The following is an 18,714-nucleotide window of genomic DNA, read 5'->3' on the forward strand; positions in this document are numbered from 1 at the left end:
ATTCTACCTCTGCTCCTCTTAAGGATCTTCTAGCAGACTTAAGGATTGAGGATGTACCTCTATGGTTCTTCCTCCCACAGCTGTGTCTGCAGATATATATTACTGTTAACATGTTAACAGTAACAACTCACCCCTATACCTCCCACAGACAACACCCATTGATGGCTTGCAATCTTCATGCAAAAGCCATCCCCTTTCTCCACCCTGTGATACCCAGCTGGTTACTAAGAATGTAATCCATTCATTAGACTTCTGCGGGGTATTTGGTCTTCATCCTTTTCTCCTCTTATTGAGTATCATCATGGAACAGTATCAGTGGATCCTGCTGCTTCTCACTATCTTCATGACTGGAATCTTCTTCTTTTACCACCAGAGTCCAACCTTCAGTTTCTACTGCAAGATGTTCTTGTTCAATGGCTGGATCATACTGATGGCCACCATACTTTCTCCGTGCATAACTCTATTTTATGGGCGAAGAGTAGAAAATATGAAGTGAGTAGAAGTTCTGTTTTTCTTTCATCAACTGTTTGTGGGTGGTCATATCTATAGGGGGAAATGTATGTTCCTGGCACTAGGCATTTCTGCTTGCCTACCAAAAGACAGTTCAACTTTTCAGGGTTTTTTTGTCAATGCTGCTTGGAATCAGACTCCTGACTTGGTTGTCATCCCCACTTGACAGCCCATCCCCATCTGGCTCAAGTTAGTTGGTAGCCAGCCCTTTCTTCATGTAACAAAAGAAGTATTCCCAGAAATGTCATGGGCTGCACTGCTATATAATCCAGATTGTTTTGAACTGGATTATCTGGCAGTGTAGACTCATATAATCCAGTTCAAAGCAGATAATCTTGATTATCTGGCCTTAGATCATTGAAAGAGAATTATAGTACCAGTCACTTGTATTCCATTCTCTTTGCATTCTCCATTCTCCTATGTAATCTCAGTTGAAACTGACAATAAAAAAATTTAAAAATGGGGTCAAAATGAGGTTAGGAGGGTTGAAAGGAAGTGTGCTTGCCTATTACTAAAACAGCACAGAGAGACTCAAATAATCAAACCAAAAACCCACACAAATATACTAAAGTAATGAAGGATGAGACTAGACTGAGAAATAGTTAGGAAAGAGGGTTATATTTGAGTGGTTACAGCAGCGCAACAACAGTAAACACAGAACTGCTATCAAACTCTTTCAAAAACCTTCCTCCTGTTACACATCAACTAGCAAAAAAGCCAAAAATTAAATTTCCCCCCAATCACAGCAATGGCAGGATGCTGCTAGGATTGTTCCCTATACATTTGAACTGTGAATAGTCAATACCGGTAAGCAAAGCTCAAATACCTCTCTTCCCTTTTGGTTTTCCTTCACTGGTATCTGTTCAGAATATGTTGAGGATATGTTATCGGGCTTTCTTTTCTTGTTTGGGTGACTGAATTGGTTTAAAATGATACAGGTGGAAAAAACAAAGGCTTCTGTTGTCCACTAGGGAGCACTAGAGAGAGAAAGATAGTCCATTTTATTGGAAGGAGAGTAGGTTTATTTATTTATTTATTTATTTATTTCCAATATTTCTATCCCGCCCTTCTCACCCGAAGGGACTCAGGTTGTAAAACCATTTCATCCTGTTTTCCTGTTATTCCCCCCACCCATGTCCCCATTGTGAAAACAACCCTCGTTTATGATAAGGGAAAGGAGAGGGGGAATAACCAGCAAAAATGGGGCAAATGGTTTTCCTCCTTCAACTCCCCCCAATAAAACAGACTATCCTTTTCTCTCTAGTGCCACCTAGTGGCCTCCGCCTGGATAATGGAACAGTACCAAACAAAGTAATGAAATTAACTTTATATAGCATAAAATCATATTAGTTTATTTATTGAGAAAATAAAAAGTACATAAATTAACGTAAATACTAACTAAATGTCCATAAATTGGTGCAGAAAAAAATATATATTTATGTCACTTAATTATCCCTTGCAATAGAATCTATATAAATCTTTCTTAGCCTTTTTGCCCTGAAGGAATATTTGAAATCACTTTCAGGTCTCAAGGAACCCTGCATAAAAATTGCTTTTATTTGTTGTTGTTCTTGTTGTTTGTCTTCAAATCATTTCCATCTTACATTGACCATAAGGTGAACCTATCATGGAGTTTTTTGGGGGGTTAAGAGACTTACCCAGTGGGCTTCCATGGCTGAGTAGGGAATTGAACTGTGGTTTTTAGTTGTGGTTAAACAACTAAAAATTATTATATTGATTGCTAAAAAGAAGCTTATTTTTTCAGTCACAGTTGTTGTCCACAATGTCAGCGACATCATAGTTCCCTTCTAAACTGCCATATAATCAATATTATCAAATAATATAATCCAGATTATCTGCTTTGAACTGGATTATATGAGTCTACACTGCTATATAATCCAATTCAAAGCATATAATCTTGATTATATGGCAGTGTAGAAGAGGGCCTCAGCAGACCCTAGGATGCTGTGTAGTAAGCCTGATCTATACAGATCTGTAGTTTGATCTTTCATTCTTTATGACAAACCAAACATGGTAACAAATGCCTTTATTTTTACATCTGTGTGAGAGTGTTTTTTCTCCTATCAGCCAGGGATGAAGGCATAGGCTGGAATCCTTTTAGTGCTTTATACCTGATTAGGCAAGTTTAAGTATTTTTCTGAAGTTGCATAAGAAGGTATCCACCACCTCTTTAGGCGATTATTTTCCCCAGGCTGCCAGGCACAGCATCATATCTGACCCACAAGACCGCTGGCTGTGGTATTAAGCCTGCTGTGTATCACTCTCAATGACAATACAACTGTTGAACTTTGCTTGGATATTATATGGATATTAGAACATATTGTGTTGGTGGATATTGTGTTGTGTTGATGAATATTAGAGCATGTTGTGTTGACAGTGTTTTTAGGTGTGTGATTTTCTAATCATGCTGCCTCACTTTTCATGACCAGCAGCCAGCCATATGACCGACCCTTAGAGTTTCCCAATATAAAGCAGCTCCAACATTTCCCAATATGAAGAGGTGCTAATGAGGACAGAGAAAGGGCTTCAGGAAGTCACACAATTAGCATCCCTATTAGGAGGCAAGACTGCTGTAATCTCAAGAACATGGACAGAGAAACAACCAAAGAGTTTGTGATAGGTGTGAAAGCAACAAAATGGATTTTCTTTGTGAGCTCAGTGCCACCATCTGGAATGAAAATATAATCCTGCTTGCCTTTGAAGCTAGCATGCTGACAGATGGATTGCACAAGATTGCCTGCATCTTGACTTGCCCAGAATATCCTGAAACATTGTTCTTCCCCTGATTTCTAAACTTCTCTTTGATTTCAGATTAGACTTTTATGTTGCCATCATTTTGTGATGTTGACTGTTTGTTTTATGTTCATCTTAATACAGCCTTCCCATGACATCACTGTCGACTTGGCTGTTCTTTTCCTGATTCTTTTTATTTAGTAGGACTGACTGGGAGTTGGGGACTTGAGGGAGGGTAGATGGGATGTGTGCATGTGCATTTGGGGCTTGGAGATAGAGTCACCCTTTCAGAACAAAACAGATATCTGCCCTCCTGTATTCAGTAAGCTCCCAAAAAATAGATCAGGGCCACCACTGAAAGCTGCGACATGAAACAGCTCGTGGTTTACCCGAATAGCACAAGTCTGATACCCACCAAACACAAAAGTATATAGGAAGTCCATTCTAGAGCACAGCTTATATTAGTGTGTGTGTGAGAGAGAGAGTCTTTCTCTCTCTCTCTCTCTCTCTCTCTCTATATATATATATATATATATATATATACATACATATACAGTAGAGTCTCACTTATCCAACATTCATTTATCCAATGTTCTGGATTATCCAACACATTTTTGTAGTCAATGTTTTCAGTACATCATGATATTTTGGTGCTAAATTCGTAAATACAGTAATTACTACATAGCATTACTGTGTATTGAACTACTTTTTCTGTCGAATTTGTTGTCTAACATGATGTTTTGGTGCTTCATTTGTAAAATCATAATCTTACTTGATATTTAATAGACTTTTCCTTAATCCCTCCTTATTATCCAACATATTCACTTATCCAACATTCTGCCGGTGCGTTGATGTTGGATAAGTGAGACTCTACTGTATGTATGTGTGTGTGTGTGTATATATATATATATATATATATAAAAGAGTGATGGAATCAGGGCACTGGACAAAACAACAAAACTACAGGCCTCCCAACCTCGAAATTTGACAACACAACCCATCATCCACGCCTCTAGGCTGATACAACAAAAGAAAAGAAAACGAAAGTCCTAATTAGAGGGAGAGGAATAATTGTTTTTATCCAATTGCTGCCAGTTAGAATAAGCTCCGCCCACTTGGTCTCCTAGCAACCCACTCAGCCCAGGGGACAGGCAGAGTTAGACCTCACTTTGACCTCTTCCACACTGCCTATAAAATACAGATTATCTGATTTTAACTGGATTATATGGCAGTGTAGACTAAAGCCCCTTCCACACAGCTATATAACCCATTTATAATGGACTTAATGTAAGGTAAAACTTTTACCCTTTACCTTAACTACCACCAATTCCTCAATACTTTATTTCACATACCACCATACTTCGCCACAGCAATGCGTGGCTGGGCACAGCTAATTAATATATATATATATATATATATATATATATATATATATATATATATATATTTGAGGTGGGGACCCGTCATCAGAAGGAGCTCTTTTTGATGTCCGATTTCCATGAACTTTTCTTTTATAGAGAGCATTGGTGGGCCAAAAATAAAGACTCAGTAGAGATAAAGGTTAATTTCTGTTTTATTTTTATTTATTTAGTATTTATATTGATATAGCAAACTGTTGAACAATGACAAAATAATTTGCATATATATCTTGGGGGGTGTGGGATAGTGATATGTGGACATAGTACAGATTGAGCATCCCTTTTCCAGAATCCCGTATGAATGACTGGAATTGTGATACCTTGGGTAAAAATAGATAAAGCCAATACAACTATCATAAAGAGAACTGTGCACATGGTTAAAGATAATATAGTGGAAATATGGTTGGGGAGTTGGGTGATGGCGGGAATAACACAGGAGTTTTATTTTATTTTTCTTTATTTTTTATTATTGTTTGCTCAAAAAAAGTAGTAAAGATATAAACAAAAGAAATGAATAATATCTTCGGAATTCTGGATACAAAATGCACCAAACGAAAATAAGTGTAAACACGAAAAATGGGATTTACACATTTTTATACAAAAGGTTTATGAATATCTGCACCTAATTGAAATTAGTGTAACTAATGTGATGAAAATGTATTAAGAAACAACAGTAATATAGGAAGAAATAAAGATCGTGACATCTTTGCTTTCTGATGGTTTAATGTACATCCGCTATGTTAATAAGGTGTATATCAAACATACATGAACGTCATGTTTAGCCTTGAAACCTGTTTCCAATATATCTCTTCTTTAATTTCTACCCTCTATAGAAATAATGAAATTTTGTATAATTGGCTTGTAGTAGGAATTGCTGAAGGATGTATTTCTTCAATGGTAATTAACTTACATAGGTGTCACAACTTCCAGTGGTTTCTTGATAAGCAAATTAAGGAGAATATTCATGTCTTAATCACGTTTGAAAACAGAATATAGAACTTTACAGCACAAAGCAGGCAAATCGGCATTGAAGCTGGGTAATGGCCATAACCAAGGGTTTAGGGGTTCAAGCCATCCACCACCACCCCCGAAATTTTTCAGGTTTTAAAAAAGCCTGGTTTACTCATGAATTTTAATAGGTTAACCAAATACCCATGAGTGTCCACTGAAGTTTATCTGTCTTGAGTGTCCACTGAAGTTTATCGATGGAGCCTGATTTCTAAATTATTTTACATTATGGAACTACTTTTCATGGTTCACTAAAAAAAAGCCGCCCCCCCCCCCCCCCCCGTGAATGTTCTGCTGATGATCTGCCTTCTCAACACAATTAACCCATCCCTTGCTATTGATGAGAGAAACCTATCAATAGTCCACTCCTTACGTGTGGGATAAAGATAGGTGGATGGATCCGTTGGGGAGATGGTGGCGGGGTACAAATAAAGTTTATTATTATTATTTATTATTATCTGTTTTGTCTAGTAAAACATGTTTGTGTACTGGAGGGGAGGCAACAGAAGTAAGAGTGAGTAGATACATATACATTGGATTTTACCTTTTATTTGTGAGTCAACAACTATTTATTTATTTATTTCCGATATGTCTACTGCGCCCTTCTCCCCAAGGGGACTCAGGGCGGCTTACACAATTGGCAGGATCACTACCAGTATATCATAATACAATAAAATAATACAACAATTAAAATAGTTAAATAACATAGTAAAATACAATATATAAAAGATTTAACACTATAAACTGAATCCTTGAATTCTGTGGCTCTAAGTGTTACATCTTGATGATCAAAGAGATGTGCATTTGCTATGCTTGCATAGACCTGAGTGATCCAGTCTTTCTTACTTGAGAGTATGCTGATTATTTGTATTGATGCTTCACAGTTATTGTTCTGTTTCACAGTGTTATTTCTGAGTAGGTAAGAAGAGTAATACTTTGGAAAATGCTTTGTGGTGGATTCAGAAAGCAGTGGATTGTAGAGGTGTGCGTGAAATTTTTTCCTTCATTTCCTTTGTACTGTTGTTTTGTTTTTGTTTTTTTGTTTTTTTAATATAATGTTTATTTATTTTCACTCATTCAAATATACATACACTGCAGGTGTTTGTTGCATACAGTGCAATACTTTCATCTATTAGTCTTTCATAATCATTTCTTAGACAATATATTTACAATAAGGGGTCACAGGCTTCTATTTGTATAATATATATAATAATATTATAATATCCAAATTTATATCCGTTTCCTCCTTGCCTTCAGTCTATTAGCTTCCTCTATGTACATTTTTAGATTAATTTTACATTGAAATGTTGGATCATTGGTTGCCATTCCTTGACAAAGTTCTCTAAAGGTTCTCCTCTTAAGTGCATTGTTATTTTCTCCATCATCAGCAACTCTATAATATATTGTTCCAGTTCTGCTAAGGGAGGTACCTCTGGGGATTTCCAGTATCTAGCGTATACTATCCGAGCTGCCACTGTCACGTAAAACAAAATTCTTCCATATTTCCTTTCCAATTCTTCTTCGGGCATGTTCAAAAGGTACATTTGTGGTGTCATTTTAAAATTTGTATTTAATATCTTTTCTAGATGTACATGAATCTGTTTCCAATAGCTGTTTACTTTGTTGCATGACCACCACGGGTGGTAAAATGTACCTTTTTCTTTCCCACATTTCCAGCATTTATCGGTGCAATTGTTGTTGTTTTGTTTTGACCGTTCGTAGGAAACAAGGAAATGACATGAAAATGAAAGTCGCAGCTATCGTGGTTGTTTTCATTTTCTTTTCATACTGACAGAGAGCTGCTGCTTTCCCACTACAGCTGATGTCTACCAATGGGTCTTAATAATATGCATTGTCCGACTTACCAGGCAAGGGCTGTTGCAGCTCATCATGGCACTGCAAGGGGCTTCTTCTTCCCAAGCAGCCCTCTCGCCACCCCTGGCCCTTGCTAGGGCACTTCCTGCCTCCTGGCTTTAAAATAAATAAATAAATAAATAAATAATACATAAATAAATAATAAATAAGCCTTGCTTTTCTCTTGATGCCTATTTTGGGCCTCTGGCCCAGGCCTCCGCCCTCTCCTGGTGGGAGGGCTACACACGGCCCTCGTTGGGGCTCTTGCCCTTGAAGCCTGCTTTGACGGCCTCCAGCTTGGGATCTCACTTCCCAGGCCTTCTATTGCCTTGCTTTCCCTTGGCTTGGGCAGAAATGCCCTCCATGTGTGGCAATTTTCGCCCCTCTAGCCCAAAAGCTGAATGGGGAGGGGGGTGAGCCTCAGAAGCCCTCCCATTGCAGGCAATGATCCAAAATTTTTCATCTTTTCGTTAGCCAGATGAAAATTCGTGTTGTATAGGCCGGCCATTTCCGTTAGCGGGACACGAATATGAAAATGAGACATGAATGAAACTACACAAAACAAACAGCAATTCCACACAAATGCACAACTCTAGTGGATTGTAGGTGCTCTTAGAACCTGTTGCTGCTTTTCAACTATTACTGTTGAAGATAACAATGATTATTATATCAATAATACATTTATACTAATCTTTGTCCTCATCATCCATTACAACCCGTTGTGACAGGGGACTCGGCAAAGCTGAACATGCAAGGCAGAGATGAGACAACAATAATAATTACTTGAGTCTAATGCTCACCATTTTTGGCCAAATGACCTTTCCAAAATTAGGGTGCATATTACATTTACGACATACAGTATTCTTAGCACTGAGCCAAAGCATAGGTGAAGCTGCTTCAGAAAGTACACCTGGAGCTCCTCTTTGAGGAATGCCATTTATAATTTAATTGCCAGGGCTCAATGCTATGCAATTTTGGGATTTGTAGTTTGACAGAGGAGGCTCATCACCTTGTCAATCTACAGCCCCCAGGATTCCATCACATTGAACAAAGGCAATTAAAATGGATTCATTCTATAGCATAGATGCACCCCAAGGTTTTCTTTTCCATCAATGGAAGCATTGGTGCTCTAACCCAATTGTTTGTAAGGAAGGATTTCTAAGCAGCCAACAACAACAATGCGCAGCTTTTTTGGCCAAATTACAAGGAACACACTTTTGGCCACTGCACATTGCTTTCGGCAGCAAATACTTTTTTTGGTTTCAGGCTTCTGAAAACTCAGGTGTGTATTAGATTTGATGGTGCATTAGACTCTAGTAAATATGGGTAATTAGAATTCATAACTGCCTGCTGAGATATTGAGATTTGAATCCTATATTGCATATACATGTGAATAAGTTCCTTTGAGCACAATGTGGCTTCCTTATGAATTGGCATGAATATAGGAAGGTGCTATAAATGTTGTGACTGTTTCATACTGAGTATGAATAAAGCCCATTATGAGATTAAATATCTTAGTCTGATATGATCTATTCACAGGGATGTAAACCAGACTGAACTAATCATAATTAGTCTTGAATTTATGTTTATAGGATTATACTATTGTAGTGTTTTTTTAAAAAGGAAAATAAATTCTTGCTGTCAGTTTGCAGGATTGTCAGCTATTGATGAGTTTGCTTGTCAACAAGATAGAACAGGTTAATCACAGGTAGGAGGCAGATTGATTGTCCCATAAAGTCCTTAGTCATTGTTAAAAATATGAAGAAATGTCAGTCTTGCTTCCCTCCAGGTATGTAACCATTGATGATGACTCTTTGAACACAATGTTCCAACCAATTATAGATCTATTTTAGAGTCTCTATCTATTAAGGTTGAGCGAAAAAATAATAAAAGCCGTTAATCGTAATAAATTCGTTAATCGTATTAATATTGAACTGGGTTCCGAGGTGGTTTGGTGCTTTGGAATTAACTTTCCAATTTGAAGCATTGGTGCCCATGCCTCGAAATACCTTTGGATAACCTTTCGATATATGAGAAAGTGTTTTAATTCAACCAACCGTTGCTATTCAGGAGAGAAATCCTGTTCCCGTCCTGGAGTGGTTGGTTGCTATGGGGCTCTTAAACTGGTTTGCAGAAGTGGAGCAAGTGGCTTGCAAAGGGTTGCAAGTGGAGGGAAGTCTCGCTCGTTTGCAAAGGGGGATCTTAAACCGGCTTGCAGAAGTGGAGGGAACCCGGATTTGTAACCTCTGCAGGATCTCCCTTGCAATGTGCTGGCAAAACCACCCAGGTTGGTGAGTGACTGACTTTCCACTTCAGAGGGAGAAGAAAATTAGAAATGGGCAATGAAAGCAAACTATCACCCTGCTAAGGATTTTCCACAACTCCCCCCTATTATTTTAAATTACCCTGATATTATTATTATTATTATTATTATTATTATTATTATTATTATTATTATTATTATTATTGGCACCCCACTTTTCTCTCTAGATTTGAGACGGAAAGGGACTCACGTTAAAATATATATAATAGTATCATTCTGGGAAGGGAAAAGGTTGCATTTTAAATCTATGTTTTAGTAGTATTCCTTTTAAAATTCACTCTATATTTGTGTGTATGTGACATGTGTAAGCCCCATCCAATCCTGGTTAGAAGCTGGCTAAACCCCATCGGAAGAAACCCACTCCTAGATTATCTTCTTATCCAAGATTATCTGGCAGTGTGGACTCATATAATCAAAGCAGATAATCTGGGTTCAGATCCTGGGATAGAGTGTGGAAGAGTAATCAGGCTAGAGATACACTGCCCTATATCCCAGGATCGGATCCCAGATTATCTGACTTAAACTGGATTATATGAGTCCCCACTGCCATACAATATGGGATAAGAAGAAAAGTGACAGATCTCGACCAAGCTTGGCACACAGAACCAATATGGCCAGCTGTGAATCCTGGGGGAGTTTTGGGAGGGTTGACCCAAGACTTTTGGGAATTGTAGTTCACCGACATCCTTATACATTTTCTCATGGGAGCATTCATAAAAAACAAAAGACTGAGGTTTTTTCCTAAGGCATAGTGTAACATCGGAAGCGGGCTAAGCCTCATAGGGAAGAAAGCCACTCATAAGTAGAAGAGGGCTAAGCCTCATAGGAAGAAACAGCGGGCCCCTTTTTGGGACAGCACGGTGTAGTGTAGAGGTTTGAGAGTTGGACTATGATTGTGGCTTCATTCCCCACTCAGCCATGGAAACCCACTGGGTGATCTTGCACCCCAGAAAACCCAATGAAACAGTTTCAAACCAGGAACAAATTTCCTTATTCAGAGGCTGATGGTGATCTGTCAGGAATGATTTAATGGTCTACTATGATTTCTGTTCCAGGTGATAAATGTCATTTCCTAATTAGTTCTGTCATAGAAACATGGCAAAACTTTACACTGCCAAAACTTTATCTTTGTGCAAGGGACATGGTGCTATGATAGCACATTATGGTTTCCTGGGACAGTGTCCACTAGTTTAACAAAGTTTCAGCCACAAAAACAAAGTTTCTGAAGTAGAACAATGACCTTCAAAGTAAAGACAACTCAATGAAACAGGAAATAACACTTTCAAACCAGGAACAGATTTTTGTTATTATTTAAAAATGTTTTTTTTATAAAAACTTTGAAAATCCGCCATAAATCTGAGGATACATCAAACATTCTTTGATTTGGTGAGCTAACAGTGGTTTTTGTGTTCTACCACTGTAGCAAATTTCATTAGGATAGCTCAAAAAATGAGGGGGAGAGAGGCCCCTCAATTTCCTCCATTGACAATAATATTTTTCTTCATGCACAGATGCATCCGCCATTAATGAAGTACATACGAAACTTTGGAAGTTTTGGAAAGTTTTGAAATTTTTGCTTCAAAATTCGGAAATGACTTTAGAAATTAAGCACCAGCACCCCCTACTTTTGAAGCGAGTATTGAACCATTTTTTTTCATGGATCGTACATGCCTACTATCTACTCCAGATTTAATAAAATCTGGCAGCTTCATCAAATGGGGTGCTGAAATCCAGATAAACAACATCTACAGTTATCTGACCTGAACAAAAAAAGATATAAGATTATATTGGAAAGATTTGTTCTTGATAAATCCATGCTAATCACGCCATTGTCATCTGGCTTGCAAACAAACTACATTATTATCTAGTTTGGACTGACTAGCTTCCTGTATTTTTTCCTTTTGCTTTTTTTTAAAGAGAGGGGCAATGTTTGCTCTTCTCACTTTTTCTCAAAATGATGATAAGTGGTTCAGAGAGTATATCAGCAAATTTATATGAATGTTGCTGTGGAGCATTAGTGGATGTATCAGCTTCCTGTGGATTAATCTTGCTGAATTTCAAGTCCTAAGGACTTTTTATCGTTGAGTCATGACTAAAACAGGATTTAATACGGGAACAGTTAAGAACATAATAACATGTATCGTTTGTGTAGTTCACTTTTGGTGAGCAAGATGTTTACAGATAGGAGTGATGTCATTGCTTTCCCAAAGCAGAGAAACTAGTTCTTAATAACAACACATAAGAAGCTAGCATATAAGATGCTCAAGTGTGGTACTTTGTTGCAGGAAGCATCTTCAGCCTTTGGAGCCATGATCCCGTGCTGTTGGTGGTCTCTGGACTGCAGACTATCTCTTTCGACTCTGACATTCCCCTTTATATTCCCACCTGGCCATTTTAGTTTTATTTTGTAGTTATATTTGCCTTTTAAAAAACTGGCATTGCAAAATTGCTCTAAAAATACAAAATTATGAAAGAGCGGTGATGGGGGAATACGGGTTTACGAAAGTATATGTGCAAGGTATAATTGTGAGACCTCACATTGACACAATTGCACAATGGAAGAGAGGTGCAATATTAACAGTATTCAATTCAGTATGTATCTGGTATCAATGATAGCTGGACTGCAGTGGAATAACAGATCTATGTGATAAACTCCATGGCATGGTCATCTACTGGGTAGAAAATACCTTTGCTGGTAGGGAATGCTGGGAGTTATAAAGTGCCTTTTAAGAGACAGTTGGTTTTGGGCTTAGGTAGGGAGCCCCGGTGGCAAAGTGTGTTAAAGCACTGAGCTGGAGACCGAAAGGTCCCAGGTTCAAACCCCGGGAGCGGCCGCTGTTAGCTCCAGCTCCTGCCAACCTAGCAGTTCGAAAACATGCCAATGTGAGTAGATCAATAGGTACCGCTCCGGCGGGAAGGTAACGGCAATCCATGCAGTCATGCCGGCCACATGACCTTAGAGGCGTCTACGGACAACGCTGGCTCTTCGGCTTAGAAATGGAGATGAGCACCAACCCCCAGAGTCAGACATGACTGGACTTAACGTCAGGGGAAACCTTTACCTTTTAAGGATTTCTACAGTTGAGAAACTATTACACTGACATATAATATCTAGATTAATTCCTTTGAATATTATTATATGGCAGTGTAGATTCATATAATACAGTTCAAGGCAGTTAATGTGAATTATCTATAATAATAATAACTTTATTTTTCTATCCCGCCACCATCTCCCCAAAGGGACTTGGGGTGGCTAACATGGGGCCAAGTCCAAAAACAGAACATGAACAGAGTTATAAACATAAATGAACAATATCAACAGAACAAGTCAAATAAGATAAAATAGAATAAAATCACAATAATACAATATAACACAATATTAACAGAATAAAATGATAAAATGATAAACAAATTATAAAACAAAATCCATCACCACTAATGGGTAGACTGACTAATTGCAATACCTTTTAATAAAGTGCCTGGACAAAGCGCCGAAGAGTTATCTAGGAGAATTTGAGGAGGGGTATGAGTCAAGTTATTTCCAATACCAGGGCAAAATAAAGTGCCAGAATGTGATAATTCTATAGGAGGGGTCAGTCATGGGGTCGATTATTCAAATGCACAGTGGAAAAGCCATGTTTTTAGCTGTTTTCTAAAGGCTGACAGGGTTGGGGCTTGTCTAATCTCCCTAGGGAGGGAATTCCAAAGCTGAGGGGCCACCACAGAGAAGGCCCTCTCTCTCGTTCCAACCAGCCGTGCCTGTGATAGAACTGGAAGTGAGAGGAGAGTCTCTCCGGAAGATCGAAGAGATTGTGCAGGCTCATAGGGTGATTTGATACTAGATTATATGGCAGTATAGAAGGGACCTGTGATCTACATTTATCTGTCCTAAATCTCCTACATTCTGTTTAAGGTGAGAGCTACACTACTATATAATCCAGTTCAAAGCAGATAATCTGGATTCAGAAACTGGATTATATGGCCATGTAGATCGGGCTAAGTGGATGACCTTGGAATCTAAGCCTGGATCTATGCTATCACATAATTTAGATTATCAAAGCAGATAATCCACATTATTTGCTTTATACTGGATTATATGAGTCTACACTGCCATATAATCCAGTTCAAAGCAGATAATTTTATATGACAGTGTAGATCCAGCCTTTGATCATAAGAGATGCATCATTTTATATATCACTATTATGTTTCTGTACATTTAAAAATATGTTAAGCAGCCCTAAAAATTGCAGACTGTACTCATAGACAGGTTTGGTTGCCCATTACTTTTCATTTTCATCTCTACAACAGTGAGCAGAACTGTACATGATATTCCAATTAGGATTTCCGTATGGATTTGTATAAGGTCAATATGATATTTTTAAATATGATATTGACAGTGCTATATCTGATTTCTGCTCTGTTTTTGCCCACCTTAGATATTTAAAAAGAAAACATCAATCATGCACTGGATGACAGTTTTAAAGCAACATCCACTATGACCCCCTATATCCTTTGGTCAGATTGTGCTAACTCAGAACTAATTAGTGTTGAAATAAAGTTGGGCTGCTTTTTTTGGTCCAATATGCATCCCTTTGCAATTTTGTTTACTGGATTTATTTATAAAAGCCAATTTCTCCCTTTAATGAGATGCTTTAGAGTTCTTCTCAGCCTCATTTTTCTCCACCTCTCTAAATAATTTATTGGGCTCAGCAAATGCAACCACCTTATTATACATCCCTAATTCCAGCTTTTTTTTTTCTTTCAGGAGATTCCTATACTTTAAGCTCAATAAATCTATATGTTTTGCATTTTCTTTTGAGAATTTTATGTGTGCAATCTTATTATCTTCAAATGTCCCCCTTCCACAGCTTTTGCTTTTAAAACAGTGTAGCAGAAAGACACATGACTTTATCAATTGTTCAAAAACATGTGTGCAAATTAACTACCTTACTGCTAATTCTAAGAATTACATTAAAATTAGTTTTGGTTACCTTGGCAACAAAACCTTTGTTTTAAAGGTGTATTGTTGTTGCGTTTTTACTGAGAGGCAGAAAGGAGCATTTACAGGATTTTTAACTTCAGAAACTTCGTTTTCGTGGCTACCACAAACTATGTTGAATTGGTTAAGACTCTATGAGATATTCATTGAAAAATGATAGCAAAATATGCTGCGGGATGTTCTGTAAAAACAAAAAAAATTGGAGTTTAATAAACCTTTTCCATGTTTTTATGATAGAACCAATTAGGAGATGACATGTATAACCCAGGAACAAAAATCATGTTATCTATTGTCTTTAAATTATTACATAAAGTGTCTATAGAACTTTGCTGAGCAAGGTTACAAATGTGCCAACTAAATGCGTATAACAACTTGGCATTCTTTACACAAACAAATCTAAACCTCTTCTCTCTGTAGGTTTATGCATCTCAGCATCCTGCCACTCAAAAATATCTATGGCATTAAGTTCATGGTGCAGGGTTCTGAGAATCTGAATATCAAGAAGCCTTATGTGATCGTTTCCAACCATCAGAGCTGTTTGGATCTTCTGGGTAAGTTACCAGCTTATTAAATCTGAAATCTAGCATTGGATGGAAACAGAAGATTTGAATTATATTATTACTTATTTAATGTCTTACCCACCCTTAAACTCAGAAGTGGGAAGATGAGAGTAGAAAGCTGTTGATGAATTTAAGAGGAACAAAAATGGCCATTCATAATTTAAAGCCAACCTGGTGGAGTGGATCCTAAATTAAAATATAGGCCAAGTATTGTATATCAGTTGTAACTACAATGATGGAGCTCCATCATCATAGTTACATCTAATGATGCCATTTTCCAGATTTTCAGACTGGCAGCAACCCAGTTTAAAACTTTGAGGCATTGGGAAATGATGGAATTGCTTGCCTGGTCAGATGTCACATGGAGAACAGGCAGTTGGAAAGATCCCTTATAGTGTCCTCCTATAACTGCTTGTCTCAATGTACTTTGTGACCAGGAAAGCACCACAGAATCTTTTACCAGTTCTCCAATTTATACATCCTGGAAACCCTTCAGTAAGGGTACATATTGCCAAACTAAAAAGCTAGGTTTAGAAGGAGATGCTTGGTCATTAACAATGGTAAACATGAATCATGTGTTACGAGATCACAAGCTCAGTTTTATGATCTCATAATTACTGAACTGGATGCCAGCTGCAATATTGTTCAATCAGAGTTATTCAAATCTGTACTGCACAATAAATAATTAGAGATTTATAAAAGTAGAACACTTTCCCCAAGATGAATGTCATAATTCAAACTTTGTGTCAAATTCTCAATTTCTGCTGCTGGTATTTTCAGCTTTAGATCACAGTGGTGATCTCCCTAATGAGGAAAAAAGAAATTCAGATATGAAAATTGAACTTTGACAAATTACTATTAGAATGTACCTACTTGTTAGCCTGAAACCTGAATATTGTTGTAACCACAGATTCAAAAGATTACAATTGTGGTTTTTGTTTTGAATTTAAAAGGATGGATGAAGAAAACTTAAAAACATTTGGCACAGTGATGCTGTTGTTGTTATGAACTTTCAAGTGAACTCCAACTTCTGGGGATCTTTTCCTAGAGCCCTCCTCCCCCCAAGATTTATTAAGAAGACATTTGCCCATTGCCCTAAAAAATGATGAGTATGACTTGTCCAGGGTCACCCAATTCTGACTGAGTCAGAATTCAAACCCTGGACTCCAAGACTCCCAGTCCAACACTCAATGCAATGTTTGCATTCTGTCCCCTCCACTTTTCTCTGATAAAATCCCAAAATAGTTCAGAAGTGCTAGGCAGGAGGACATGGGTGAGGAGATTTAGGGATTGGTTCCAGCCTTCCAGTAGGCAAAGTGAGGCAGTTACTGTTGGGCAAGTGGCTTTATTAACAAAAGGCCCACCTAATAAACATATAGCAGAGTAACTTATTAGCAGCAGCGTGCCCAGCACCAGTAGCCAAAGGTGATAAAAAGAACAAAAACACACAGACCAATGTTATCTCTTCTTTTGGAGGCTTTTCTTTATAGCAAAATAATATGGTTGCACTATTTACGAAAACAAGGTTTCCATAACACAAATAAAGTTCTTTATTCTTCCTTCTTTGCTTTCATGCTGGGCTTCTTTCTCATGCAGATAAAAAGCTTCACTCTCACAGAGGCTCCTCTCATACCAAACTTACACAGAAGCTTCACACAGTAGTTTTACACACAGCAACCTTCACACTGTAGCTTCACACATGAAGCCTTCAACCTGAGGCTTCTCTCGCCAAAGCTTCTCATACTGAGGCTTTCTCACATTGAAGCCTTCTCATACTGAGGCCTTTTTCATACTGAAGCCTACTAAGCTACAGGCACACCTACTATTTTATCAGCTTTTGCTGAATAATTGCATCCATGTAACCTTTTCAGTGCTTGACTCACATTTTTGTAATTAAAAATACCTAGTTAATTTTGAATGTTTCTGACAATTTCCTCAAGAAACAGATACCTAAAGCCCTTCAGGTGAAGTAGAGAATGTTTTCCCATCAACAGTGTTGACAATGAAATACGTATCAATTTTCTCAACCTAGCTTTGTCAGGAGCAATAATTTTTAGATGATGTTGCTTAATTGTCAGCTGAGGTTCTCCAGTAACAAAACACATTTTTCATTTTTAAGGCATGTTGGAAGTTATGCCAGAGCGCTGTGTGACCATTGCCAAAAAGGAGCTGCTGTATATGGGCCCAGTAGGCTGGGCTTGCTGGCTGTGTGGCTTAATTTTCATCGACCGCAAGAACAAAAAGAGTGCCATGGACGTCATGAACCGTGTTGCGCAGATCATGAGACAGGAGAATGTGAGTAAACCCTGGAGTGAGGGAAGCAGAAATGGGGTCCAGCATTGGAAGGGGAGTCCCGTGGGAAGCAAGGATAGTGTGACATGAGTGAATGTATTCATACCCTCCAACTGTAATGATATGGCAGATACAGTCCTAATTAATCTTCAGTCATCCCATTTTTAGCTACTTTTGAAATGTCAGTGCCATATAACCATAATAGACTTGGAAGGGACCTCATGGACCATCTAGCCCAGTGAATTTCAACCTGTGGTCCCCAGGTTTTTGGATTACAACTCCTAGAAATTCCAGCCAGTTCACCAGCTGTTAGGATTTCTGGAAGTTGAAGGCCAAAACATCTGGGGACCCACAGGTTGAGAAACACTGATCTAGCCCAATATCCTGTTTAATGCAGGATCTCCAACTAAAGTATCCCCATCAAGTAGCTATCTGGACTCTTTTTTAAAAATGTCCAGAAAAGGAGACCCCCATGACTGCTTTGGGTAATTTGTCCCATTGCTCATATTGTCAAGAAGTTCTTCCTAATGATCAGTCAAATTCTACTGTCTTGTAACTTCAAACTACTGGACCAGATCCTACCCTCAGATTGTAACATGTATACATAGAGCATTGGTTCTCAACTTGTGAGTCCCCAGATGTTTTGGCCTTCAACTCCCAGAAATCCTAACAGCTGGTAAACTGTCTGGGAGTTGTAAGCCAAAACACCTGAGGACCCACAGGTGGAGAATCACTGGCGTAGAGGAACACCTCTACTTTCACCTCTCTTTTCTTGAAAACAAAAAGTTCACTAGAGCTTTGAATAAGACAAGTGTATTAATAGAGGAGATGTATGTAAAGGGGAAGAATGCCCTTTTCCTCCTCCCATTGCTACTACTACCACCATCCCAGGCTCTCTCCTCATTGCCCCCTCCCATCCACCCCAGATACCTGTGTGTCCTGTGTATATGGAGGGAAGGGGGTGTGAAAGGGGAGTCATCCTATGGGAATTCATGA

At 38.2% G+C, this 18,714-nt stretch overlaps 1 protein-coding gene across 1 annotated transcript in view; it reads left to right on the forward strand.

The window, feature by feature from the left end:
- The first annotated feature begins 339 nt into the window (after positions 1-339).
- LOC100555417 (1-acyl-sn-glycerol-3-phosphate acyltransferase alpha) overlaps positions 340-18,714 on the forward strand; it is a 33,558-nt gene continuing 15,183 nt past the window's right edge. The window contains exons 1-3 of the mRNA XM_016994591.2: positions 340-492; positions 15,284-15,417; positions 17,546-17,721. Coding sequence (XP_016850080.2) covers positions 344-492; positions 15,284-15,417; positions 17,546-17,721 — 459 coding nt within the window. The 5' untranslated portion in view covers positions 340-343. The remainder of the gene's footprint in view (positions 493-15,283; positions 15,418-17,545; positions 17,722-18,714) is intronic.

Source organism: Anolis carolinensis, chromosome 6 (genome assembly GCF_035594765.1).
Source record: "Anolis carolinensis isolate JA03-04 chromosome 6, rAnoCar3.1.pri, whole genome shotgun sequence".
Taxonomy (NCBI): Eukaryota; Metazoa; Chordata; class Lepidosauria; order Squamata; family Dactyloidae; genus Anolis; species Anolis carolinensis.